The sequence below is a fragment of the Anomalospiza imberbis genome, chromosome 4 (genome assembly GCF_031753505.1).
Source record: "Anomalospiza imberbis isolate Cuckoo-Finch-1a 21T00152 chromosome 4, ASM3175350v1, whole genome shotgun sequence".
Classification (NCBI taxonomy): Eukaryota; Metazoa; Chordata; class Aves; order Passeriformes; family Viduidae; genus Anomalospiza; species Anomalospiza imberbis.
Genome location: NC_089684.1, coordinates 13,613,519 through 13,641,100, shown reverse-complemented (window position 1 = coordinate 13,641,100; position 27,582 = coordinate 13,613,519). Strand labels below are relative to the sequence as shown.

The 27,582-nt window shown below is 35.1% G+C and overlaps 1 protein-coding gene across 5 annotated transcripts in view; it reads right to left on the bottom strand.

Moving 5' to 3' along the window:
• The window catches only part of FSTL5 (follistatin like 5), a 383,037-nt gene that overhangs the window by 163,641 nt on the left and 191,814 nt on the right, over positions 1-27,582 (bottom strand). For all 5 annotated transcript variants that reach the window (XM_068187171.1, XM_068187170.1, XM_068187173.1 and 2 more), the window contains one exon: positions 26,804-27,052. In XM_068187171.1, the coding sequence (XP_068043272.1) occupies positions 26,804-27,052 (249 nt within the window). The remainder of the gene's footprint in view (positions 1-26,803; positions 27,053-27,582) is intronic.

Genomic DNA, 27,582 nt, shown 5'->3' with positions numbered 1-27,582 from the left:
GAAGAAATACATAAATTGTATGAGAGATAAAGCAATATCAATGAGACAAAGATTTTCACAACACAGCCTGAAGATAATGAACTTGCATTATACTGGGAAAAATAATTTGGAAAAGTTTTTGAAGAAAAATAAAAAATTTTCAGAGAAACACAAACTCAGGAGAGTTAAGAAAAACAATATATTTTACTGATGTGATCTGGTTGCAAAATGCCTTCGCTGCACTAGGCTGTGCACATCAAAAGATTCATACAACAGTGTTTCAGCACTTGGTACCCTGCACTTCCATAGTTGCTTCTGGCATAGCATATTCTGTTCTGGGCATAACACCAGGAATTTAAAAAAAGTTTTGAAGAACAGTAAAGAGCTTTAATGCCTGAGAGAACTTTATGTTACAAAATTTAGGTGAACTAAATATGAACTGCTGTCCTCAGCAAGGACCAAAAAGACACAAAGAATACAAATACAACAATAAGGTTAAATTATAATGTTGAAGAAGATTTAATTGCCATATGAAAAAAAAAATCCCAATATTAACGTTTACAAAAATGAAACATTTAACTGAATAGGAAAATATTCTAAGACTAGAGTAAAATACTTGGTGCAATTACCTCTCTGTGACACTGAGAAAAGCTTCTTTGGAAAATTTAAAGTTAGGATAGGGATAGTCTAGGACATTAAACACTTAAAGAAGCCAAGAGGCATACAGGACAGGGACAAAATTAGGATATAGCAACAAATAGTGATGCATTACTGCCTGAGAAAAGGAAACCAGTGCAAAAAGCTAAAAGAGAGCATGAATACCAGAAATTCCTAAACAAAAGTGTCAATTGAAGTGCTGAGAAATGGTATCTCGGGACTTCTACTGTTTAGTATTTTGTGTCTGTAGCCCCTATTTCTACCAAATACGTTTTTTAACAGCAGGTGTCTATTTGAGGGTATTCTGATGGGAAATTCTACTACCAGTAATAGCAAATATTTATAATAAACTGTAAATGAGAACAGAACTAGAAAAAAAAATCAGAACCAAAATCTAGCTTTCTTACAAACTAAGTCCACTTTATTCTGTAAGTAATTAGCTTATCTGGACTCAAATGTACCTATACAAAAGATATACTTCAGAGAGAGCTGACTTAAACAAAACCTCATCATGAAAAGAAAAAAAATCTCTACTGCAGAATAAAATAAGCAAAAAAGTCATTCTAATACACTCACACTTCAAGGGTCTCTCAGGCATGAAAGATGAGAATTTTTAAAAGGTTAGTTTCAGCTCTCATATATGCCTGACTAAAGGCAGATTGCAATAAGAAATTGCTTTAATTATGGCAAGCCAGATAACTGTATCACTGAAGTTTTTAGCTCTAATAGCCATAGTTAAGGAATTTTGAGAGACTCTATCATAACTACCACATTCATATCAAAGCACATTTGGGATCACATTTTGCCCTTAGTTACACCATTTCAAATCAGTATTAAATTTTCCGAATTAATGTAGATTCTGTTTACAAAAGTCCTTAGAGTCACAAAGCATCCAGAAATGGAGGGCAGCTTTAAGAAATATAACAGTGAGGAATATTTCTTCCAATTGAGACATTCATAGATGTAGGAAAAGAAATTTAAAACTTGAAACTTTCTTTAGACAAATTATTCTCTCTACAATGCCACATCTCCAGGAAGATTCCTCAGCTATGAGAATTGAGAGTATTATGAAAAATCTGCCTTTCTCTTCAGTTGAACTTCTGTAGCTTAAAACAGTACCTGGAATAAGGATTAGGATGTGATCCTCCCACATTAGTGCTCCAACTAGCAACCTAGAGACTATTTCTGACCCACTGACTGTCACAATGGCTTTGTAACAGAATAGGTCAACCCTCAAACCTAACAGATGTTGTGAGCTACAATTCTTGAGGTAGTCTACACCCCAAATGAAGTGGAAAGGGCACCTGATTCTTGTTCCCCACCACATGATGAATCCAAGAGCGACACCAATACCTCCATTTCAATAAAATTTATAGCTGCTTCAATAGAGCTCTGACTACATCTAGCAGAAGCAGTCCCTACAGGTGAAATACACAGAAAAACAAAATTCTGATTCTATGCCAGACAGATTCCAAGCAATTTAACTCAGGATATTTGTGACAGTCACATACTTTGGCAGCAAAAAGCTCTCAGATCCTCTCTAAAGAAATGCACATACTTATTTTTTGCATTGAAATGTTAAACTACAGTTCTTGAGGGACAGTGAAATAAAACAAACAAACAAAGAACTCAGTCCTTACTCTCTAAGGGATTGGTGTGGAATTGGCAGGGACTGGAGGAAATGTGTGGTTACTATGAGTGTTACTATGCAGTTGTCTGTTTCTTGTTGGTCTACCTACGTTTCATACCATGCCTTATCAAACTTTTCTTCTACCATTATTTGTTTAAAGGAATTTTTCCAACACACTTATTCTACCACCATAGACTTTAACCTTATACTGCTTCCTGTTGTTGTTCAAATGTAATTTTCCACAATTATTCATGGAAATCTATTGAAACACAGTATCAAAACAGAATCAAACAGAATCAAAACAGAATCAAAATCCTACATGATGACATTTCTCTATTAGGAAAGAGAACTAGGATATTTATTTTGAAAATTATGTACATATGTTGCCCAAGTCCCAAAGAATTTGAGATGCTGAAGCTAATTACTATACAATACTGCATTAAAAATAATAAATAAATAAAGGAGAACAGCAACAGTAAGACAAGTAAAACAGATCCAATTAGCTGTATTCTGAGAGGACCATTTCCCAGTGTATCTTAGAAAAATTTTTACTGCAAGATTTGGCATAGAAAAATTATTTCAGTAGCTTGAAAATCCCCAGTGATGCGGGGTATAGCCATGCCATGAATTATCTGTCTCACTCAAATATTGGAATTGAAAATACATTTTCTAATCAGTAGATTTAAAACCCAAAAGGAAGACCTTTCCATATATGACACAGTTCCATTTAAAAATTCTTATAGAATGTTTCATAAAAAAAAGCATAAATTGGATTAGCTTCAGAACAGGCCAGCTTGGAGTTCCCAGTCCTTAAATTCCTAACTACCAGAATCTGGGAAGAGATACTTGTGAGAATGACACAATCCATCTTCTATTTCTTGCTTCTTTTTCAGAAGTATTCACTATTATCAAACTACTCAAATTTATAATCTGACTTAATTGATCTTACCATATTGTAGGTAGTGCCAAGAAGAATATGCAGTAAGTTAGTGAGGTATGTGCTATAGCACCCACACATCCAGCAGAAGCGCTAAGCCATGGAACAATATTTTAAAAAATTAAAGATACATTTGAAAGTGTTTGCTTTCTCAAACTCGGCAACTACAGGTTTGTGTTTCTCAGCACTGAAGGTTCACTGCTACTTTAGATTTTGCCAGAGTTGAAAAAAATTGAAGATGACATTAAGCCAAATGAAAAAGAAAAAAGCTACTCAGGCATGAAAGATAACTGAAAAAGAGCAAAATAAAGATAAAAACTTGTAAACAAAGTACATTTTTCATTGATGAATCATATAAAACTGAATGAACAAAGCAATATGCAAGGGAAATGAAGAAGAAATTAAAGGAAAATTAAAAGACAGCCAAGGAGACTAACTGCATAAGTGCATAGAAGAATAAAACCAATCTCTCCCCTCCTCCAGCATACAGTTATACTTTGAAAAATAGTACTAATATTTAACATTCAAAAAAAATAGAAGGGAAGCTATAAAATCATGACAATTGAGTAGATTGCTTGGAATTTCAAGAAACATAGCTATGAAAGTATATGCGGGAGAGAAATAAAAATGTGATTAAAAATCTTACGTTTTTAGTTGCTATCCTTAAATTTCTGTGTAAAATTATAATAAGTAAATTAATGCATTTTATGGCTGGATAGCTTGACATGTATATACTGAGAAAGTATCAAAAGCATAGGTCTATGGTAGCTTTGAGAGGGATGGCTGTATTAAAGCAAGACAAAATATTAAATATATCAGCCAAAGTAAGCGTTGATTGTTTCTGTATTTGCTAGCTACTACCTATGCAAGTTTTGGAACTTGAAATTGTTGAAGCAAAACAACATTCTACCATTTTTTATCTTTTAGTCTGAGGATAGGTATGCATAAAATACCTCTAAATAAGACAAAATAGGTTAGTTTATATTAAATTATATTCTTTATAATTCCCAAGAATTTTTTCAGTTGTTTCAACATTTAAAATAAAATCAACCATTAATTTCAGTGTCAATAAGCATTTTATTTACCATAAGTCAGAAGTGAAACAAGGTTCCATCATGCCAATTCTAAAAAAGATTTTTGTTCCAAAGAATTTACAGATTTATTGCATTCAACACATTGCTAGAAATAAATAACTTGTAGTGAAGTTTATATACAGTCAGTGTTCCTGTTAGCCAATGTTTTCTGATAAAAACTTTGTTCAAAATGAACTGAAAAAAATCCAAACCATAAACAAATTAATGGGAGGGCAACTTCATTGTAAATATTACAAGGCTATTATACAAAAATACTGCTTACTTGCAAGATTTTTCTGAGTTAGAATCAATTAAAAAGTTAATGAATAATATTTTTCTACCCCCTCACACAAGTCCTTGCCACCAAAGCCATAGTCTCTGCCCAGAAAACACACAATAATTTCAAAAATAGTTTCCTCCAACACTGAGGATTAGATTTAGGTCATAAAGATCTAATTTCAACTCCTGTAAACTGATGATGTGAGGTAAGGACATAGAATGCATTAAGTCCTTATGAAGTGATGCCAATTGACATTGAAACAAATTTTGTGATACCTGGTATTACTTTGGCCTCCTTACAACTTCTTTCCTTCTCTCTGTGATGAAATTTACTGGCCATAACAAAGCCAACGAGGAAACACTCAGTGACTTCAGCTGAGTCAGCTTTCTGTGACTCCTACTGCAAGCCAGGAGACAGAGCCAACAGCCTGGTAAATCCCACTGCCGTGATGGGCCCATTAGGGGAGACATTCAGATACATTTTGGGTAACCCAAAAAATTTCTCAGTAATATTTACATATCTGACAACAGAAAACCTACAGACCTACTATCTAAAACCCCAAAAAACACATTTTGGATGCTTTAAATAGGGAATTTACACTCTGAATTGCATTTATCCCACTGAAATTAATATGTGTGTATTGACCAAAAAAAAAGAACATAAACTTGTCTTACAGTCAGTTATTATTTCTAAACACAAAGCAATTAATAAAAAAAAACTCAACAACTAATTCCCTACAATCCAACTTTCACAGATTTTATGACATATTTGTAAGTTGCTGTCACGGTTTGACACTGGCGCGATGCCAGCACCCCCATGAAAATGTACTTTTCTAAATAATTGCTGTGAGATGTGATTTTTTGGTTCCCTGACCGGGAAATCGAGTTCTGAACAAGATAAGATGATCATAAGATGAAGACTGTGAAATGGGATCAAAGAGGAATAAGAGGAAAGCATGTATTAGGTTATAAGGTAGATAAATGGGGAAAACTCAAAGGTAGAAGGTTTGTGTAAGTTATTGTTTTATGTAGAAGTGTGTTGGATGTATTTTTGATATAATTTTAGAAATGTGTGTTCTCAGAGGCGAAGGGTGGAGTGTCGTGGTTTGACGTGGAAGTGAATTTTTTCAGGAAGTTGAGTCAAACCAATCAGTGGTCAGGTTTGGATATTGGCACCTGAAGTGACCACTGAAGGTATGGATACGCCTCTGAGAACACAGAGGGTTAAAAGCAAGAACTCCCAAGAGCTCGCTCTCTTTGGTTCCGGTCAGGGTGCTGTGCGGACCTCCCCTGCGCCCAGCCATGGGGCTGGGTGGGGGAGGGGAAGCCATGCGGCCTGGTCGAGGTGAGCCGAGGGGTAGAAGGACTGGAACCGAGCCAGCTCCTGTGGACGGAAGGGTGGAGAGAAGCGGAGATGCCTTTGTCATCCCCCCCAGAGGGAAGAGACAGAGAGTCCGGACGGCACCTATAACTTTGCCGGCGCGGAGGAGAAGGAGGGGTGGGGGGAAGGTGCCCAGCCTTGGCCCTGGGAATCGGCTGCTGGGCAGAGATTTCAGCTGTCCAGGGAGTCTGAGCTTTTAACCCTTTCCTGAGAAATGAAGGCTTTGTAAAATATTACTCCTCCTTGATTTGAAGTAGAAGAGAGACAGTCTGGGATCCGAGATGATGGAAGAAGAAATTCTTGAGTTGGAAGGAGATGATGGAGTGGCTTGTGGCTGGACTTTTCTTGTTAGCCATAGACTGAACCAAATTCTCCTGACAGAAGCTGCACTTAGCGGGGTGCATTGGTGACCCAAGAGACCTGTTGCAGTGATTACCAGCAGAGGAGTAGAGAGAACAGAAGAGAGTTGAAGAAGTTGGGGAGAAGCCCTCTGTCTTCGAGGAAGAAGAAGAGGAGAAGAAGACCTCTGTTCTTGGACCCTCGGCCCCAGGGGAAAATGGGGGGGACTGTAGTCCCAAGATGAGAAACTGAACTGTTGTTTCTTTTAGTCCTTGGCAAAGCATCCTTAAAGGAGCCCTATGAGCAGTCTGTCCATGCATGGTGGTGAGAGCACTGTGACATGGAAAGGAGAGTGTCACCATGGCAGATTTTCTCCGGGTGGTTGCCATGTGTGACGTGGAGACACAAGGGTGGCAGTTGTGTTTCCTGGGGGGTCTGTGGCACAGGAGAGACTCTTGTCTCCCTTGATAGACTGAGTATTGATTATCTGAAGGGTGGCAACTTGATCAAGATCCCGGGTGGTGTCTCACTGTTGAGTTTGTTTGGAAATTAGGTGGGAGGAGGAGGAGGAGTGTTTTGGAAAGTCTTCATCCAGGATTTAGTGTTTGTAGTTTTTATGGTAGTAGTAGTTTAATAAAGTTTTTTCTTTGTTATTAAGCTTGGGCCTGCTCTGCTCTGTTCTGATCACATCTCACAGCAATTATTTAGAAAAGTACATTTTCATGGGGGCGCTGGCATCGCGCCAGTGTCAAACCGTGACAGTTGCAAATTTTAAAGTATAGAATATTTGAAATATAATTAGAAAAAATGTATGAAATAATTAAAATCTTTAAACCTAGAATGTGGAGCAGACTAACATTTTATCTAGTTGATACTATGAGAAATTTAATGGCTACTCTCATAGTATAGATGCATATTATGCTGTGTACAGAGCAGTTGTCATTGCAAGGTAGTTTTCCCAAGCACATTAGTAGAAAAACAGGAAGAAAAACAACAAAAAAAAAAAAAAAAACCCAAAAACCAACAAAAAAACCAAGCCAAAAAACAACCCACCAAAAAGGCCAACATCATGTTATTTTAAATAGCCATTATTGTTAAAGAACATCAACTGGATCACTTTCTCAATGTATACACATTTCCTTGTACAGATATTTTAATAGGATTACACTCATACAAGGGAATATAAAAAAAAACAACAAACCTAGACATGAGAATGGAGTTCTATCAGAATTATTAATGCTGTATCATTTTTAGCCATCATATTGAAAGGAATACTTGAAAATTTTATGGTATTTATAGAAATGATAGAGAAGGATTTTGTATACAGCCAGATAGTGACAAGGAAAAGGACAATGGCTTTAAACTGTGATGACAGGTTTAGATTGGATGTTAGGAAGAAATTATTCACTATGAATTCTTCACTATGGTGAAGCACTGAAGAAGCTGTGCAGAGAGGTTGTGGAAGGCCTGTCCCTGGATGTACAGACAGAGTGGAGTGTGAGAGGCTGGAGGGAGCACTGTAGGAAGGGCCCTAGTGGTCCTGGACAATGTCAAGTTGAACACGAGTCATTGTGCCCTGGCAGCCAGGAGGGCAAAGTGTGTCCTAGGGGCCATCAGGCACAGCATCACCAGCCAGGTAAGGGAAGGGATCCTGACACTCTACTCTGCACTCATCCTGAATCCTGTGTGCAGTTTTAGGCACAATATAAAAAGGTCATTAGACTATTAAAGAATGTGCGAAGAAGGGCAACAATAATGGTGAAGGGCCTTGAAGGTAAGTCGAATGAGGAATGTCTGAGGTCACTCAGTCTGTTCAGATGAGCAAAAAGGAGACTGAGGAGGGACCTCATCCCAGTCTACAAGGAGTCACAGACAGTCTGCCAAGACTGATGTTGCTCAAGAAATTGTCTGGACAACATTCTCAGGCACATGGTGTCATACCTGGAGCTGTCCCATGCAGGGCCAGGAGTTGGACTTCGAGGAACATTGTGAGTCCCTTCCAACTCAGAACATTCTGTGATTCTGTGTTTAGGGCCAAGTTGGATGGGGTCCTGAGCAACTTGGTCTCATGAATGGCATCGTTCCCATGGCAGGGCAGTAGGAACTAGTCAATCTTAAGGTCCCTTCCCATCCAAAACATTCTAAAATTCTATTCTGCGGCGAGTAGTGGCACGGGTACCTACTCTTTTGTTCTCTATTCTAATTAAATTCCAGCAGGAACTTAATAACAAAATAGAAATCTGTGCAATCTTTCCATCTCTGGACTTCAGCACATTCTGTTCAGACTAAATCTTTGGAAATTATCTTGTGCCAAATTTAACTTCCACTAAGCATGCAACAGCACAAGTTAACCAATAGGTTCAGACAAAACTGAGAAAATTTTTGAAAAGGACCAAGAAATAGAGACTATACACAAAATTCAAAGCTTTCTTTCTAAACATAAAAATGACAGATAACAATGTGTCTGAAATAGTAAGGTAGACTGTATTGTTAAGCAGAAAATACAGAATTAATCTTCTTATGCAATGCTATTCCTACTGCTATCTGCAAACATTTTGTAATCATTCTTTATGACATCATCACATAACCCATGCACATTCATTTTTTAACCTTCTTTAGAATCATTAGGTCTGCTGTGATGAAAAAAATATATTCCATATGGAAACATCAGCTAAGTAATGTTCTTCAGGTCATAAACCACTAAGCAAGTAAAATCCAAGTATCTGATCACCAGTTCAAGTCAAATAGAACCTTCAAATATATAAAATGAAATTTCAGCCAACTCACGGATATTTGCAGCTCATAAACGATTTAGAAATTATGAGAATCATTAACTCGAACTACAAAAGTTAACATTTTCACCTTGCATAATGTACCACAAAATATGAAATGGATGCTGGCAAAATATTCTTTGCATATCTTGCGCTTATTAGTCAAATATTTGTCATAAATTTGTCTATTTCCTGAAAACAAGTCTAACAATATTTTTCCATGCATAAAATTAAAATTCTTACAAAAAAGGTCAGCCTACTATTTTTTATGCATGAACAACATACCTTCCATATAAAAATTATTCAACAATTGTGACCACACCTACTTCTCCCTTGTCTAAACTACAGTGAAAAGCATAAAAAATTGTATTCCGTTTTTGAAGTTCGTTTTGCCATCCAGCATCAAACCAGCACTGCACAAAAGTACTTTCAGAAATTCTATATGTCAAATGTGGTAGGAACAAAAGGGAGTTTTATCTAATTAAATTTTTGAAAGAATCACTAGCACATAAATTACAAATTTCAGTTTAAGGATTATGGTAGTGTACAGAGAGTAACTGGCTATTCAATTAAAGATCTCATGTAATTTTCCTGCAATTGCTTTTCCTCTTGTATCTTATATTCATTGATCTGCCAAGGGACATCTTGAATACCTCCATCATTACTGCTCTCAACTATTTAGTCAAAATAGCATTGTTCCTTCTTTTTGAAAGATCACATGAAGGATTCAGAGTTCTGAAATGGGTATTTCAAAGATCTGTCTTAAATAGAGAACAACTCTCAATATCAATCACAAGCTATAGTGTAAAATAACATTTGTCTTGAGATTCCAAAATCCCTTTCTCTGCTCAAGGCATGGATGCTGTGTTCATAGAACAAACTGTACTGCAGGTTGCAATCAGCATATCTGAAATTATTTGCTATATAATGTCTTACTTCACTATTTTTCTGAATTTAAACCTTATGCTTTTTTCTTCCTTCATATTGATTTACAGAGATATATTATTTTGCAACTACTTGCATTAGAATTGTCTAATTCACAGGTTCATCCATTCCTCCTGATAGAACTCTGATTATATTTCTTAACGGATTTTTCCTCTCATCCATCACTGACAATCATTCTCAGACTTCATTTTCAGTCTCTTTTCCCCCTGCTGGACATTGTTCTCAGTATGTCTGGAGAGGTATTAATCCTTTCTTCTTAGAATGTGTGAGTACTCTAATGTGCTGAGTACCTGTCTCATCAAAAAATGTTCATAATTCAGGCTTTTTTTTAATGATACAAACTTACTACTTCCAAACCAGAACTCATTTATTAGTTCACCATCAGAATTCCATATAGTACACAGCAACACTGAATTTTCCTGCACACTTCTTCAGACAATTTCAGATATTTAATTTGGCTTACATATTTAAATATGGCATTTGTAAGCCCACTCTGGAAAAGTACACATTGGTAAAAACAGGCACCTGATGGCCTCACGTTCACTTTGTTGAGGTGGTTGGTAGCTGCTATCTGATTAAACAACTACAGGAAGACTATCCTCAGCAGTGGAGTTTGTAGTGTATAAAGTGTGCTCCAAAGAGGGACAGAACAATAGCAGACCTGCTCAGTGACACAAGGACATGAAACCTTCTGCCATCAGAAGTGCCCAAGGTCATGCTGGATGGAACTTTGAGTAACCCAATCCAGTGGGTGGCACCCTTGGCCCTGGCAGGAGGGTTGGAACCAGATAACCTTTAAGGACCCTTCCAATACAAACCATTCTGTGATTCTATGAAAAAGGGAGAAAGGGAGAGGAAGAGATGGGGAGAGGGAGTACACACACATAGACGCTCCCCAGAACTTTGTCCTTTGTTGGACATGCTAATGCCTCTTCTACTGACTACTACTAATATAACTCCACCAGATAAGTAAAATTTCTATTATTCTCTATTAGCAAATAAAGTAGAACAGGAACATAATAGTGATGTTACTTCAGGAAGAATGTTACTTCAGGTAGACCACTGAACGCAGTTCCCATTCCCAGCAGAAGAAATGGAGTTGAAAGAAATATTGTGCTTTCATAAAAATTGCATGAGTTATTATGCACTGGCAAATGCAAATTATTTTGTTTCCATGACACAGCAGCAGTTTTCTACAGAGCTTATCTCTTGCCTGACCCTTTGTACACAATGTCCAGCTCAAGCCTACAGTTTCACAAATTGATGATACAAGGTAAAATTAACTCAGCCGTTTAAACTGTTCAGTTTTCTTAGTTGTTTAACACAATGTTGAGTTGCTCGAGTACCTACTGAAGTCAGCTGAAAGACTGACATGGCCTTTATATTAGGCCTTAAATCAGAAATGCCACACTGTCCTGTCCTTGTTAGAAGTAGCACTGTATGTGTATCTATAGACAAACTTTGTGTTACCTTAGCCACAGATATTTTAATACTTTTATGTACCAGGCAATTTACCAGAAATGTAGCTTTCTTCCTTTTTTGTTTAATATCCACTCAATTAAAATATTTTTGGATTTGCAATCAAAAGCAAATTACTGTGCACTCTCAAAGTATAGAAAGACAGCAAAAGGCCTACCGATACATACACAAATTTATGAATTCGCCCATAAAAACTGTGTGGAAGACTGTGTAAAGACATTGTTTTTAAATTATGAATTAAGAAAATAATTATATGTTTATTAGACTGTCTGAATTGCCATGACTGTCATAATGGTAGGAGATGTATTTGAGAGTTGATACTGGATGTCATTGGAGGAAATTGAAAATAGTTCAGTTGATAAGATTCTACCTTTAAGAAAATGGTGCTATTAAGAAAGTAGTGCTATTGCCTACAAATGCAGTTAAAACACTATTAAATGCCTGTACTTTGAAATGTATCCCAAAGCTACTTGATGTCTCTTCCTGCACCTTATTAGCAGTCAAAAAATTCAGATCACCCGAACATTTAAAAATGCTGCCCAGAGCAGAACAGTTTTTATTATCAGCAGAGAGGATTATCAAGTAATCAAGGAACTTTTTCCCATAGGCAAGTCTGAACTGGTCATTTAGTGTTCATACTGATGAAAATACTCCCTGCAGAGATTCAAAACAGATGATAACTCAATCTCAGCATCACAATGAAAACCCATCAAGGTTCCTTTAAATAAGTCCTTCATTTGGAAAGTTACTTTTTTAACAAACAGATATTTACAATTCCTTCTACAGACACTGAGATATAATGGAGACAAGAAAGAAAAGTTCAACCTTAAAAAAACATTGACCAAGAACACTTGAAGAAAGACCAAGCAGCTTCAGAATACTTAATAACTGAAAGGTGTGACAGCAATTTGTCTCAACTGTCACACCTGTCACGTAAAAGAGGAAAAAAAACTCAGTGATGCAGTTTTCAAAATGCAAAACAAAGCAGAACAACAAAATTGCCAGACTCACTGAGTATCTCTTCTGTATTTTATTATCTAAAAAACAAAGGAAGATAGAGGTTTCACATAATAGATGTGCATCCTCCTCAGAGAGAAAATAAATCCCTCTGAGTCATTCATGCAGGAAAATTCTCCAAGTTACGATGGTCTTACAGGGAGCAAAACCCACAAAATACACCTACCCAAAAATACCAGTAGACTGAGACATATAAAGTCAACAGGAAACGGAATTCCTCAGGAAATCACTAACCCTGTGTTCTCTAAAAAACTAGTATTATCTCTACCTGAGCCTACACACCCTGCTGAACACCACTATTTCTCCATTACCAATAAGCACAAGAATTTAAAGGGAAGAATACAATTCACTTCTCTGGCAATTGTAACAGAGTCTACATTGCAGAGGTCCAAGCCATTATTCTCAGGGTCACATTTTAGGAGTATTTAAAGAGTGCACACAGTAAAAATCTAATTTTTACTATTAGATAATTTGAATTTCAAAACATAGTAATTTGTTGAAATAAGCACACCAAATTGTGTATAGCCTCATCTCAGCATTCAGAAATACTTTTGGAGTATTCAGAATGAATTGTGCTCTATGAAAGTCAATTGGTTGACGTATATTTCATCAAGTTAAGAGAACCTTCTTACTTTACTGAAGTTAGGAAAGCAATAAGTGAGAAATGCAGTAAAAATAATGAGCTAATTGTACAGGCTTTTACTTGCACACTGATAACTTTCTATTTTTCTGACACCTCAGATAGAAGAGATCTTCATAGCATGTCTGAGTACCACTGATCTCCTAAGACTGAGAGACTGGAGACAAGAAGGCCAGCCAATTCACAGACTGGAGTAGCCAACATTTTATGCCAAGGAAAATGGTGAAATGCCTTTAGAATATTTTTTTTTACAATTTTGACAGGAATTCCAGCCTGACAGCTGTTTTTCCTTGTTGAGTGTTCTTGCGTTGGGGGTTTTGTTTTCTGGCTTGGTTTTGATTTTTTTCAAGAACTGACTTTACTCTTATTTCCATTTTAGTATCTCAGTTTCTCAGTCTTTCAGCAATTTCAAGTAAGAAAAGAGAGATAAAATTGTTGCAAATAACTTGGAATATAAAAAATAATAATACTTTTTAAAAAAATCACACATACTACAACACTGCAAGTGAACAATCAACCTAGCAATGTCCAGCAAAGCAAGAAGTAAAGAAGTGTAACTTAGAAGAGACAATCCAAGTAGTTCACCCTATTCTCTTTTCACCAAAACTTGTTTTTCTAAGTTTATCAAAAGTTTAGCTCCATCTTGATTGTTCAAAATTGTGATGGTACTATATCACCTGCATAACAACTCATTTGGTTTAATGAAAGAGATCTCTCAACTCTACATACTTAGCTTTTATAGAGATTTTTTTTTTTTTTTTTTTGTGAACAAGCTCTTCTTTCTCTATTTTTTTTTACTTCCTCATAAATAAAGATTGCAAATAAATTTAAACTGGTGTCATTTCTGGGAAGTTACTAGGCCTTATTCTACATTTTGTGGTGATTAATCACCCTGGCTTTGTACTCTTGCATCTACTCACATCTACACAAAGAAAAGCTTTGTCCATCCATTTTCTACCACTTTTACAACTAGAAAAGAAGAACTGGCATTTAAAATATTTTAAAGTAACAATGGAAGAATATTCCAAGAATATTCCTGTTAGTTTTTACTTACACAAGCAATTTCTGTTACATTTGCATTCAACTTCTTGCAAACTGAACCTTCTCTTTTTCACCAGTCCAATAAGCAAATAAAACGGGTTACCATTTTAAAATTAAGTTCTCACCTTCACTTGTAATCTTATGTACAATCACTCACTTTTACAAGAGATAGTGAATCAAGATCCTTTCTTGTTTGATTTATCCTGTGTCTTTTAGAAATAATAATACTTTGTACAGCATTCTGCACTGAAAACTCAAGTCCTTAAATTATGCATTATAAAAGAGTACTTAAATACTGCAAATACCAAAGCTTCACCAGGTGAACTCTGCATGAACATTTTGTGTTATCAGATTATCATGTGCCACCTTTGACATTTCAAAAATTTCTTTAACTTCAAGCAAGGCCCAGAATGTTTTGTAAAAAATTTGTATACAACTCAGGAAAATATACTTATCACATGTAGACTGAAAATGGATCTACAATGCATCCTAGTGTTGCAGCCCTTTGATCATCCAAACAATAGCATTGTTCAGGAAAACAACCCTTTTCAGTCTACTCACCCAGGTTTTCATCTTCCAGAAGCAAGCACACAAAACAGGCACCACACACTGGCCCCACCTAAGCATCATTCATGGCATGAAAAAGAAATATTACACTGCACACCATGAGGCTTAAAAATGCCTTCAATGCCACTATCACCACTAATACTTGCCTATAGAGTAAAACAACTAAAGAAATGAAGCAATGATTTCTTTTTTTTTTTCCAACACTTTTTTTGGAGTGAAGTGGGAGATTTTTAAATTGATGTCAAAGTAATATGTGAATGTATAGGTTGGTTATACAAAGAGAATATCAAGACTACTCTAAAGGCTATACATATTGCACCTAGACTTAGGTTCATTTATCTGTGAACCACAAAAATGAATAAAGTTCATGAATAAATAAGGAGTATTAAGATAAAAAAAACCCCAAAAACCTGAAAAAACAAACAAAAACCCCAATCCATCTCAAGCACATGAAATGTCATAGGACACTCTTCTGAGCTCTCCTTTTTTTCAACTACCTATTCTCTACAAGTACTGGACATAAGCAAAGCAAATCTAACTCTACTTTTTAAAAAGCATCAAGAATTTCAGAATACTTCCAAAAACCTTTTCATATTTTAAAGGAGTTGTAAAAGAAAATCTTTAAAAAATTAGTCGAACTGTGAGGTAAATTTCCATAACATACAAAGTAAGTAAACACCATCCAATATAAGTAAAGAACTACCACCAGTTATGATGTTTGACAGATCAACTGGATTTATGTTTCAGGCAAATCCTGAGACCATTTCAGAACAACATTCAAGTTTACATCACACTACTGGTACAAACAGTGTGTTTTCAACAGTTTTTTCACATTTTGCTGGGGGGGTTGGGGTGCATGTGTGGTCTTTGTTTGGATATTGTTGATTTTTTTATGGTTTATTCATTTCAAACTTCTAACCCAGTATTCTCTTCCTTGGGCTCCCTTTTACATCTTTCATGCTTGCAATATAAGAAATATTCATCAATTGACTGATTTCAATGAACCTAATCTTCATTAAACTCAGCAGGGAGGATTGAATTAAATCCTGAGATTACTGAAATGATAGCATTAGAGAAACTCCCATATAAACTAGAAGCTTTTCCCTGTCCCACAGTAATCCTTAGCACTTAAGGATTTTTGTAAATGAAAATCTGAAACACATAATTCTAAATTTCATTTTAAAAAAATTAATTATGAAATACTGTAGAAATGAAAGAAAGCATTAACATTCTTATATATTATTGTATGTGTCATTTGTGCTCACTCAACTATCTAATTTATACCAATTTCATCTACTCAGTATAATTCAGGGCTTTTAATCTTTTTACCAGTTTGTTGGGTTTTTTTCCCTACAAGATTTATCACAAAAGTATGTTTTTCCAACTACCATAGCGAAAATGTCTACTTTAAAACTTCATCATACAGTAAAGAAGATAGATATATTCCCAGTGTGGCCATTCACCACCTGCTTAAGCAAATACACTTCAAAATGCTTCGACAATTGTGATAAAGTGACAGCAAATCTAAGAGCACACAGAGCTCATATTCTAAAATGATGATTGTACAACTATAGTTTGCATCATAAGGGACCAATAAAAATCTATGTTCTGTTTGAATGGCAAGGACTTGTATAAAAGAGAAGATGGAATAGGAAAATAAAAAACAACTGATGCATTCAGCAGTTGTCTTAAATTTAGAAGCACTAATGAAACTTCTCGACCATAATTAATATTTAATACTGCAAGGATATTTTTCCCTCTTTCAGATTTTTTTTTTAGTGATATACAAGGATTGCTGTTTTACTAGATCCCAGGAGTGCTTTTTTCTTATTTTCCAGGTGGGATTAAGAGTATGGAGTGCACATGATTAACAACACTTCTGCTATTCTCCATGCATTTAGATTTTTATTCTTCTAATTATCAAAGTGATGACTGGGAAATGCTAATTCATAGCTTCCTCCTTGCACAGTGAAATATCCTGACAAACAGGCTGAACACCAAGTGAAAACTTGCAGTTTTATTAGTCAATAGCACTTTTTTATTCTGTAAAACACACATTATTAGACAAATATCAAATCTGTTTTTAAACACTGCTAATAGCAAAACTTCAATGCACTGCCTGTTTACCAGGATTCTTAATAATAACCCTACAGAGAATACAGCTAAGGATTCTTCTACTTTAAGGCCAACATCAGCAGCTTTCTTTGGCATAAATACTTTTTCTTGCAGAGATTCAGCAGACTTAGTTTCTAAATGGTGAGAAGAAAAAAAAAAAAAATCTCCACCATCTGTTCCAGCCCTGAGGGATACAATCTTTCCTGGCAATATAGAGTTCAGGATTTAATTGCACCCAAAGCCATTACAAATACATGCAAAAATATAAAACATCTCTCTTAGTGAGTGGAAGTTTTGTATAATTTTATTTTAGCTTATTTCTTAGGGCTATAGTTTAACTTATTTTTGCTATAATCTGTTTTCCTTTATTTCTATTGTTTACTTTCAACAATTTTAAATTAAATCCACATCATCATTCCAGATAAAGAGAAAGCTAAAGGATCTAATCAGATTTCATCACCCAGTTTATCAAATTTTATTTACTCTCTGCATGAGTATCAGGAGAAGTGCATTTGCTAAGGCCAATGAGAAAGACTAGTTTCTTCATGAAAAGTAAAAACTTCAAATAATAAAAATTTTATAAATTTCATATAAATTATTATAAATAATCTGTAACAAAGCTCTGGTTTCAATGACAGCAGAAGGGGGAAGTTCAGAGCCAAACAAGAAGAAAAATAAATTAGAATGAGGCAAAAATTAACTATTTTGATATTCTGAATTTAATCTTTTAAAATCAGTTTCAGCTGGAGGATTCTTTGGGCCATTCTATATAAATTTAAATATGAGCCATATTTTTTTAAATCTTAGGATAAAGTCTGATAATATAATCTACTTTAATTGCAGTTTATGTCAAAAGGAGTATTGTATAATAAACAATTCCATGATAAAAAATGCTGTAATTGAATCACTGATTATAGGTCTCTGTCAAACTTTACATTATTATCTTATGCTTGTAATGTTCTCTGTTACAGAAGTAACAGTATAAACTCTGGTTACAATGGTGTAAATACTTTTTTTTTTTTTTAACTAAGGTGAATCAAAACTGCTAAATTCCACCAGTAAATAGAACATATACAATGTTCATCAAAATCATGTTACTTTATTTATTTTATTTACCTGTCTGTGACACAATAGACAGAGTATACTGCCCCAGTCTTCTTCTTTAGAAAGTGCTTATGGCTACTTATTTTCTGGTTGCTTCTAATACGTGTTCATACTATAACTTTAAAAATTAAAAGCATAGTAATAACATGATAGCTGCCATCACAAGCCTGGTGGCAGGAAGCTTTCTTTGTTTTCTTGTCACCAGATGAGACAAATCAAAGGGAAAAACTGGAAGTCATCTAGGTAGCAATCTACTAAGAAATACTAAGAAATGTAATTTGGAAGCATATTCAAAGAAAGTTGAAAAAAATATACAGTTGAAAAATATTTACAGATATTGACAGTTTGCCTAAACTAGCTACTGTCAACTGAGTAGATTAAGTTTCTTTAAACCCATTTCATTTCTCAGGTTTCACTAGGGTGCTACAGACTAAAAACAAGCAAATTACCCTGAAAAGGCAGTGCTACATTTCTAGTTTAGTTTACTGTAAACACCACCAACCATCCTATATTAAAAGGGACTAAATGGCAAACCACAAGAAAAAGCTTTTAACTTACAGGTTTTATCCTCTGTAAATTTACTTACTCCATCCATTATTAGCTACTACGACCAGAAATGGAAATGAAATATCATTTTGCATACCTACTTTTCTTCAAAGTATTCAGATTTTTTAAAAGAAGCTATGGATTTAAGTTGGTGTACCATATACTAGCCAACTTGAATTACAAATATCATGCCAATGCCTTGTATACTTATCCAATTGCTAATGATTTTTAAAGGCCAACAATATGTTCCATCAGAAAAATTTCCCACAAGACCTGATGGTAATTCTGACATTATTTAATTAAAACTTTTTAAAGTTTGCATCAGACCAACCAGTGTTGAGTAGCTTAAGATTTTGTACTTACTCTAAACTTAAAAAATATGTTTCTCATTTAAATGTCTGCCTGAATACCAGGCTTGCTTTATTTATTATAAATTTAAGACAAAACATTTAGTTTGATTTATTGTATAATAATTTTCAATATCCCATACTACCAATTTGATAGTAAAAAAACAGCTCTTTAATTATTTTTAAGTACAAGCAACCATTTTGTCACTACACTATGCACTACTGTTATCTATTTTCTTCCAGTTTTAAAAACATTTGCTATCCTCAATACTAGGCACTAGCAATATTTATTTTAGAACATCAAAAAAATTGTATGTTATTTTTTTTTTGCCTTTTCCCAAAAGTTTTTATAAAGGCTATTTGAGCACAGAAATTGACACGTGATTTGAACCATAGCTGTACAATCCTTGTACTGCAAGCAACACATCAATAATTTTCTGACAGTACCAAAAAAGCAGTAGACCAAAGAATATTCTATCCTGTGAGTGGCACTGCCCTATCCACAGGCCCAAGTTACCAGGTTGGAAAGGGGGGCAGAACTCTATCCACTGATAACACTTTTCCAGAACTCTACTTCTGTTTCTCCTCCTCTGATCTCTCCAATTCTATCTCAACAGTACCAGAAACTACTGCCTGAAATTTAGCACCATAAGCTGCTTTCTGTTTCTTCAAAATCAGGCTGATGGTGTATAAGTAAGGATGACAGTGTATATAAGTAAGGATGTTTTCTTTCAGAGATGCTTATCCCAATAATGATCGAGGTTGAAGGAAACCATAAGAAATCATCTGGTGCTGCTCCCCTGCTCAAGAAGGGCCACCTTGAGCTCGTTGCCCAGGACCACATACAGTCAGGTTTTTAATATCTCCAAGGAAGCAGACTTTACAATGTTGGTTGTCCGATTCAGTGACTTGGCAGAGACTTGAGAATGCAGCTTTCAGGTTAATACAGGTTCTTTGAACAGATTCAACACCATTACTGGAAAAATTAAAAGTTTTAAAATTTTCTACCAGTGAAAATCTGTGATGTCCATAGACTCATTTCTTTGTGTGGTATCAAACAGCAGTGATGACCTTACAAGAAATTTTAAACTTCTTTAAGTTTGTACAGAGATTAGCTAGAGAACACTAATACTTCATCACTATGTGAGTGTAGAATACATAATGGGTTAGAGCTGAGTAATAGATTTATCCCAGCATTAAAGGCATTGATATACAAAGGCTGGGACTGTTCCAGACACTGAAAGTAAGGGATATCTTTGCAGTTTATCATTAGCCAGGCAATAAAAGCCAAGTCTATATTCATAACTTTTCTCAGGAGTTGCCCCGTTGTCATTGCCCCATCCAACATTTCAGAGGTTTGAATTCAATGCAAAGGAGGAAAGAGAGAGTAGAGTTCAGGACTTTAGTTGCAAAGATATACAATATCACCAACAGCAGTGAAGCAGGGAATGTTGACTGTTCAGTTTTTAAATTAAGCTTCTTATATGCATGTTCTCATAAATACCTTGGCTTTAGCTTCACTCCGCAGATCTAGTAGCAGATATTACATATGTTGGCCTCGCATGCCAGTTAGTTTAAGCCATTTAAGGTAACACTGGGGAATTTAAGAGAGACATTTGAGACAAATCTTGCATAGATATTGGAGGAAAAACCAGCAGTTTTCCAAATCTCATGAGCAATGCAACTCAGGAAAATTAACTGTGTGGGGAAAGCAGAGTAGAGGAACAGTGCTAAAATTTAGTGTGGTGTCAAAGGGTTTTAAAAAGATCCAGTTTTCTATTGGTTAGAGCATCACTTTCCAACAAAGTGCTGAAAGAAATAGCACACCAGCCATAAACAGTGATTTTTACCACTCTGTGAATGTGCAATTACTAATGTTATCTCTGCATGAATTCAGGATTTAATATTAATTTCTTAAGTGTTGAACTAAAGGGAAGATCTGTAGATCATAGTCTGGATTAGTAATCTAAGTCTAATAATTCCTAAGCGTTATCAAATGGTTTAAGATCAAACAGAAACTTCAAGTTCTGAAAGATTTTTTCGGATTTCTTTCCACAATACAGCTTGTGTTGAACATACTTCTGGAGTGATAACTGAAGCTTGACACTTTATTGGCAGCAACCATAAGGGTGATGTTATATGCAGAAATACAGGCTTTTAGAAAGAGTGTAATAATGCTGGTTTTGAGAACTTCAACAGAGAAGCCAACTGATAGCCAAAGTAAAAAAGCAAATACATCTTAGAAAAATGTTATTTTGTAATGAAAACATTGGACTGATATTCAGATTAACATACCCTAATTTCTTTCGCAAGATGGCTAATGATCAAACTTAAATAATGTGTTTAAGATTTATATAAAAGATGAAATATTTCTAGAAGTGAAACTGGCAAAATGACAGAGACTTATATGCTTGCTTTTGAAGTACATGAACATCAGGTAAGATTAAATAAATGTCAGTGCTTCTAAATGAATGTGCCAATATTTTAAGAACCAATCTAAGATCACCTAGGGCACAATCAAACAGAAAAATTTTAGAAGTATAATCTTTGAACTAATCATGTGGAAGTCACTGTAGAGGTTAGATAGGCATCCTAGATCTTTTCTGTAGAATAGTTAGTATTTATCTCACTTTATCTAATTCCCCCAGCCCTCTTTAAAATGAAACAAAGCCTGTAGGCTTTCCCCTACTATTTACAATCTGTTGCTGAAATCCTATGTAGCTTTTACTCACAGGATCTGCTGTATGTCAAACACAAAAGATGGTTTTGAATTTGTTCCTGCTTTCTTATTTCATAGTTTTAATTTATTTTCTTGGAATACAAGGCAGCCTATTCACATCCACTCTTAGGTTTCCCTGATGATTTTTTTAAGATGCCTTCATATCTTTTTTAAGCCATTTAATACTTTTGGTCATTCCTGCTAATGTCTTCTGAAACTTCTTACAGTTTCCTCATACTTAATTGAATAAATAATTTGAAAGTCAGTTTCACAGTCAGCTCTTATCCTCTGCCCTGAACAGCTTAGTCTTGGGAGCAAACTTTCCAACCCATGTTTCTACTTTGTCTTTCAGGAACACTCAGGATAAATTCAAATGTCTTTAAATATCTAGATATTTTAGTAATAGTAAGAAATCTAAAGCTCACAGACTTTTTAACATATGAAAATAGTCACCAAATGAAAATGAGATAAAAAAAAAAAGATAAGAGATTAAAATAATGTTAATATAAGGATGTCACAGAAGCTGCTTCTAAGTAAAAAGCTTACATATGAAGTAAAATTTATTCTAGAAATATTCTATAAAATTCAAAGTATATAGGAGTATTTGCTACATTCCTGAAGATTCAAAGCAAATTGCCATTTGTCATGATGACTGAGTGTATAACTGTATGGAAATAAATATAATGTAAAATTTACAAGAAGCTCAGGGTGCATAGAAAATACAAGATGAATTTGTCATTGAATGCTTTTAATCTCTTACATATATTTACTGGCCTGGGTTTAGGAAAATGGAGTTAAAGAAGTGAACACACAAAAATATAACTGAAGCTTAGCTGATGTCCCGAGAATGCCATTCCCAACCCAGTACATTGTCCCACATGAGTCCAACTGAACTTCGTAGAAGCTGAATAAAAATGTTTCCAGCCTTCTAACTTCTGCACAAAAGCCATTAATTTCACAGTGCCACTTCACAGAATAAAGATAAGGGCAGAGACACCTTAAGCAAAATAATTCTAGGCCATTTGAATCCCCATCCTCTGGGGCTTGTTAAAGGTAAGGGTAGCAAGAGCCAGGGAAGGGGTTAGCCACTAGTGCCAAACACACTGTGAGTCAGATGTTCCTATTGCTCTTCTTACACCCAGCAGAGGCTGCTCTGAAACACAAAGGGCCTGGCTTGAGAACATTCAGGACACTGGCAGCACAGAACCTGCAAAAGCCACCTGCCCCCTGCATGCTCCCATGCTCATGCTCTTCACAAACTACTTATTCACCCAGCATACAAGAAAAGCATATTGGACATCCCAGCTCATATGGTCAATATCAGATCTAATGAATAACCTTAGCTTCAAAATTTGAATTTTGTCATTAGTATTTCCTCTAGTTCATCATTTATGTTTCCTCTTCTTCCCATCACTGAACATAGCACTGTGGCACTTCACCATCTCTTTTTTCTTTTTTTTTCTTCTTTGATATGAATATCAGAAAGTTCCTGAGATGACAGGATCACAAAGCATTTTCTAAAGAGTTCCCTTGCTTTATTAGAATAATCTTAAATATTTTACATTTTTTTAGATCATTCAGGCTTGAGAGTTCCTCTGAAAGTGATTGCAGAATTTTCATTTTCTAACATCCAGTTGCAGGACACTGGACTTTACCTGAGGACTCTACAGGTATACAAAATACTTCTAATTTAAATTCATAGAAAAGGGGATTAAAAGTAATTAGCTTCTCTGTAGAATTCATTTTGCATCTATATGAGAAGAAATTGAGACAGTTTATTGACTAACTCTCAGGGTCACAGTTGGCATCTAAATATCTAACCAAGCCAGTAGGAAAAATCGTTCGGTGTCTGATGCATCATGACATGCCAATAAGTAACTGAGGGAATAATTATAGGAGTGGAGGAAAAGTAATTTCTAATTTAGTATGGCCATTATCTCGAACCGTGTGAAAAATGTAACATTTGCATAACAGTCTCAATCATCAAGGAAAAACTTTCAACTTCAATTACTGTTTTGCATGTAGTCCACACATATTCCAGAAAAAGGTGTGATTTAATTTGGTGTGAAGAAATAAAGATAGCAAGTAAAAAGGAAAAAAAAGGAAAAAAGGATGTAGTCCAATGAATCTGGAAATAAATAAGCTACAATGCAAAGCAGCTAATGTATCAGAATTTGAAGTTTTAGTTTAAAAAAACAGCATGTCAGCAGAGTACAGCTTTGACACAGCTTTCACTACCTCAAAATGTATTTATCAAATGTTTCAGAAATTGCTCTTTGTGCTTTTTGTCTGTGTTCTATGCATAGCTTAGCTAAGACACATTTCTCAGTGATTTTAATGGAGTTTCAACATGTAAGCCAAAGATCTCTTTTATTTATCAAGGCAATCTTTAATTCCACTTAGCATGTAAGTGTTTAAAAGGGCAATTTTCAAACCATTAAGTAGAACTCATGATGTTTGAGATCAACTATAAATCATTTGGTTACAGGATGCATTATTCAAAAAATTATAGCTACCTAGCTACTATTATAATGTTAATTAGGTATATAGAACATTAGCTTTTAAAATTTTGTTCTCCAGACACAGAATACTAGTGTTTTCTGGTAAGCCTACTCATTTAAATAAAGTGTCTTTCTCAGCTTCTCTCATCTTGAGCTCTATACCCAATCTAAAACTTAAATTTCTGCATCAAGAAATATTGCCCCCTGAAAAGGGGAGAACAGAGAACCCAGTATGAGGATTTGAAGCACAAATAACTGAAAGCATTGCCTTCTTAGAGATAAAATACACAAAAAAAAAAAAAAAAAAACACACCACACAAAAAGAAGTTACACAGTACTTTGATCTGAAAATCAGTGATTAGCAATGAACTATAAATTAAATGTATTTAACTGCTGTCTTAATATACTCATTGTTGACAGTGACTATCCTATTATGTAACAGTATCTTGCAGGCACTCATGCCTCTCACACCCTGCCCCAGTTCAGACTAGCCTCTACTAAAGGATTTTGTGAAAGCCTAAACAAAGCACTCAGAAGATTTGTTTTCTGATCTTCTTTGAATTTTTATGGTCTCAGAAGCAGCTCCTTGAAATGAGATCATGTGCTGGAGGATGTCAGCTAAACTAAAAAGAGGACACGTGGCAGTGCCCTTCTGACACCATCAGTAGTGATGGGGTTCACCTTCTCTGTCCAAGAGGAGCACTCTTGAGGGGTTTTTCCTATTAGCTTTTTAATATTTTTGACCTGTAACTGGCAGAACCTTTAGCTTTATTGAAGGTAATGTACTAGTGGTTAGATTAGAAATGTTTTGTAAAAGAAAGAAATCATATAAAAATAGCTTGACATCTTCTGCCTCCATTACCTTATAAATACAGTGGATGTTGGAAGATATTTACAAAAGACAGATGTTGGAAGATAGTCACAAAAGGCAACAATGCTTTAACAGCACTGTGCTCTGCTAATGCAATGAAGCAGGTGAAGTTAACATAGAGATCAATAAGGCCCATATATATGAAATAAGATAAAGAAAAATAACTGTTCCCATCTCATATGTTTAACACTACTGAAGTCAACATAAGATGAGAAAGAAGAGGGAAAATGAAATATTCTACATTATTTTTAGGCATGTAGTTATAGCCCAAATTAGAGAAGTTGGGTAACTTGATAAATAACAGTTTTTAGAAGGCATCACAGACAAAGTAACTCAGTTACTTGCTAAAGACTGTAATTGACAGTAAGTAGGAAAAACCTACTATTTAACTTTTTAAATCCAGCATCTAAATTAGGTGCTAGAAGCTGATCATTCAGATCATTGTCCACAACAACAAGAGTGAAAGAAGTGTGGTGAATTTAAAACATAAAGACAAGCTAACAAATCTTAAGGCAATATTTGGGTTATATTTCTACCTGAAGTACTGTCTCATTTCCATAAATAAATCTCTTTTTTTCTAAGGGGAAAAAATGTAGCAATGCTATAATTTTTCCCACACATGCTCTGAAATTATTTCTCTTGTATACACCATACTAAAGAACTGAAATTAGCCCCATAAATTTAAACATTCAGTGGTTTTCTACTGTCATTTCTTCTCCCACAGTACTGCATCATCAAAGTTGTTTTTTTTAAAGATATTGTGATTGCTAAGATTGAAGCATTCATGTTTTGTTGTTAATGCACAAACCATTCCCTACAAGCACTGTATGTTATACTCCTAGAATCCCATTTTTATTTTCCGCTACCTCAGAACACATGCTATGTACTTAAGGCCTACATATTGTGATGATATATCAATTTTATCCAGTGTCCACAGTTAGTTTTGAACAAAGTTAAACTTTTGTTATTACTTATATATGGATTCCTGTTAGAAGATTTCCACACCCCCAGTTTAACCTATGGATACCCGTATCTCAGCATTTTTTTGATGAATTTGCTGAGCTTACATGTTTTCAGGAAGCATTAAAAAGACTAATAAACAAGGACCTTATTAAAAAAAAATTTCCTCTCCCACCAAAGCCATCCACTTTTTTTTAACCAGTGAAAACACACTCAAAATATGTCAAAGTAGTCACAAATATTCAAAGTCTGCACTGGCAGACATCCAGACACCTGCAAGGTGCACTCAAATTATACAAAAAAAGAGCATGTTGCAATTGTTGACATTGTCAGCACAAAACGCTTAGCATAAGGTGTAGCTCTCAGAATTCAGGCTGGATTCTCAGCATTGAAAAGATTAGAAAGTAACTAATCTTGCATGCTTTGATGAGTACACAAGTATACTTTTCATTATCTAAATTCAATGCAAGAAAGACCAATTTATCCGTGAACAAGCTGCTGCTCTATCAACTCTAACACCAAATATGAGCACAGGTCCTGCAACCTTCCAAAACTCCTCTAAAATCCTAAATTCTGTTTTTCCTGCAACAAAGATTAACATCCTTCAGGCTTTGGGATACAAGTACATTTAGATGAATGAGTTCAGCAACCACATTTGTAAGGCAAGCTGCCATAGATTAGTTTCTAAGAGACAACTGGTTTATTCAGTTTAAATGCCTAGAGCATTGAGTGTAAACAATAGGAAAAAAAATCCATACGGTATCTCTGGAGTGCAATACTTACTGTATTAATATTTCAAGTCATTTATTCACTGTACACTGTGCAGACGCTATAGAGATTTAATTGAACAGCTTGAAAACACATACCCGATAGCAATATTCCAGATATTGTTCAGCCATGCTTACCTTTAAAGAAACAATCTTCATTGTGTACAATAGTGATCTTTTGCTTTTTCAGGCAGGCAGCTCTGTGCACTTCACAGTGGTTTTCATAGAATTCTCCATCAGACCCACACACAGGTTTGTAATGTGGCTTGCAGTGCTCCATGCACAGACACTCAGCTTGGCCAGTCTTCCCATTCACAACGCAGTGTCTGCCCAGACCACAGTACTTGTTTTCACATGATCCATAATGGCCATCCTGACCAAAATACCCTTAGAAAATGAAAAAAAACCAAAAAACAGTTATTATTTAATAATTAAATTTTGCTTAATTACATACAAGATACATAAAGAACTGATTTGAGTAAATGAGGTGAGACTATGTCTTTTGTTACATCCTTGACTAATATTAAACATAGGTCAGCCTGATGTTAAAACATTTAGTCTCTTTATCATGAGTTTTATACTTTTAATCATTGTCATAGGCTAACTGTAATTTAGAGCAAGATCTAGTAACAAGAGTTACTTGCCATTAAAAAATTCATAGTAAATAATTACTTTTTAAATGTATACTGAAGTTTGTGACCTTAAGATTGCTATACTGTTGCATGCTATAGAACAATGTATTCTCCAGAATTTAGACCATAGGATGTGTCAAACTGGAAGGGACCCATAAGGATTGAATCTAACTCTGTGCTCCTTGCAGGACTACCTGAATCTAAACCATGTGATTTATAGCATCTTCCAGAAGCTCCATGAATTCTGACAGGCAAATAAAATAGACATTCACACATGGAGACTGA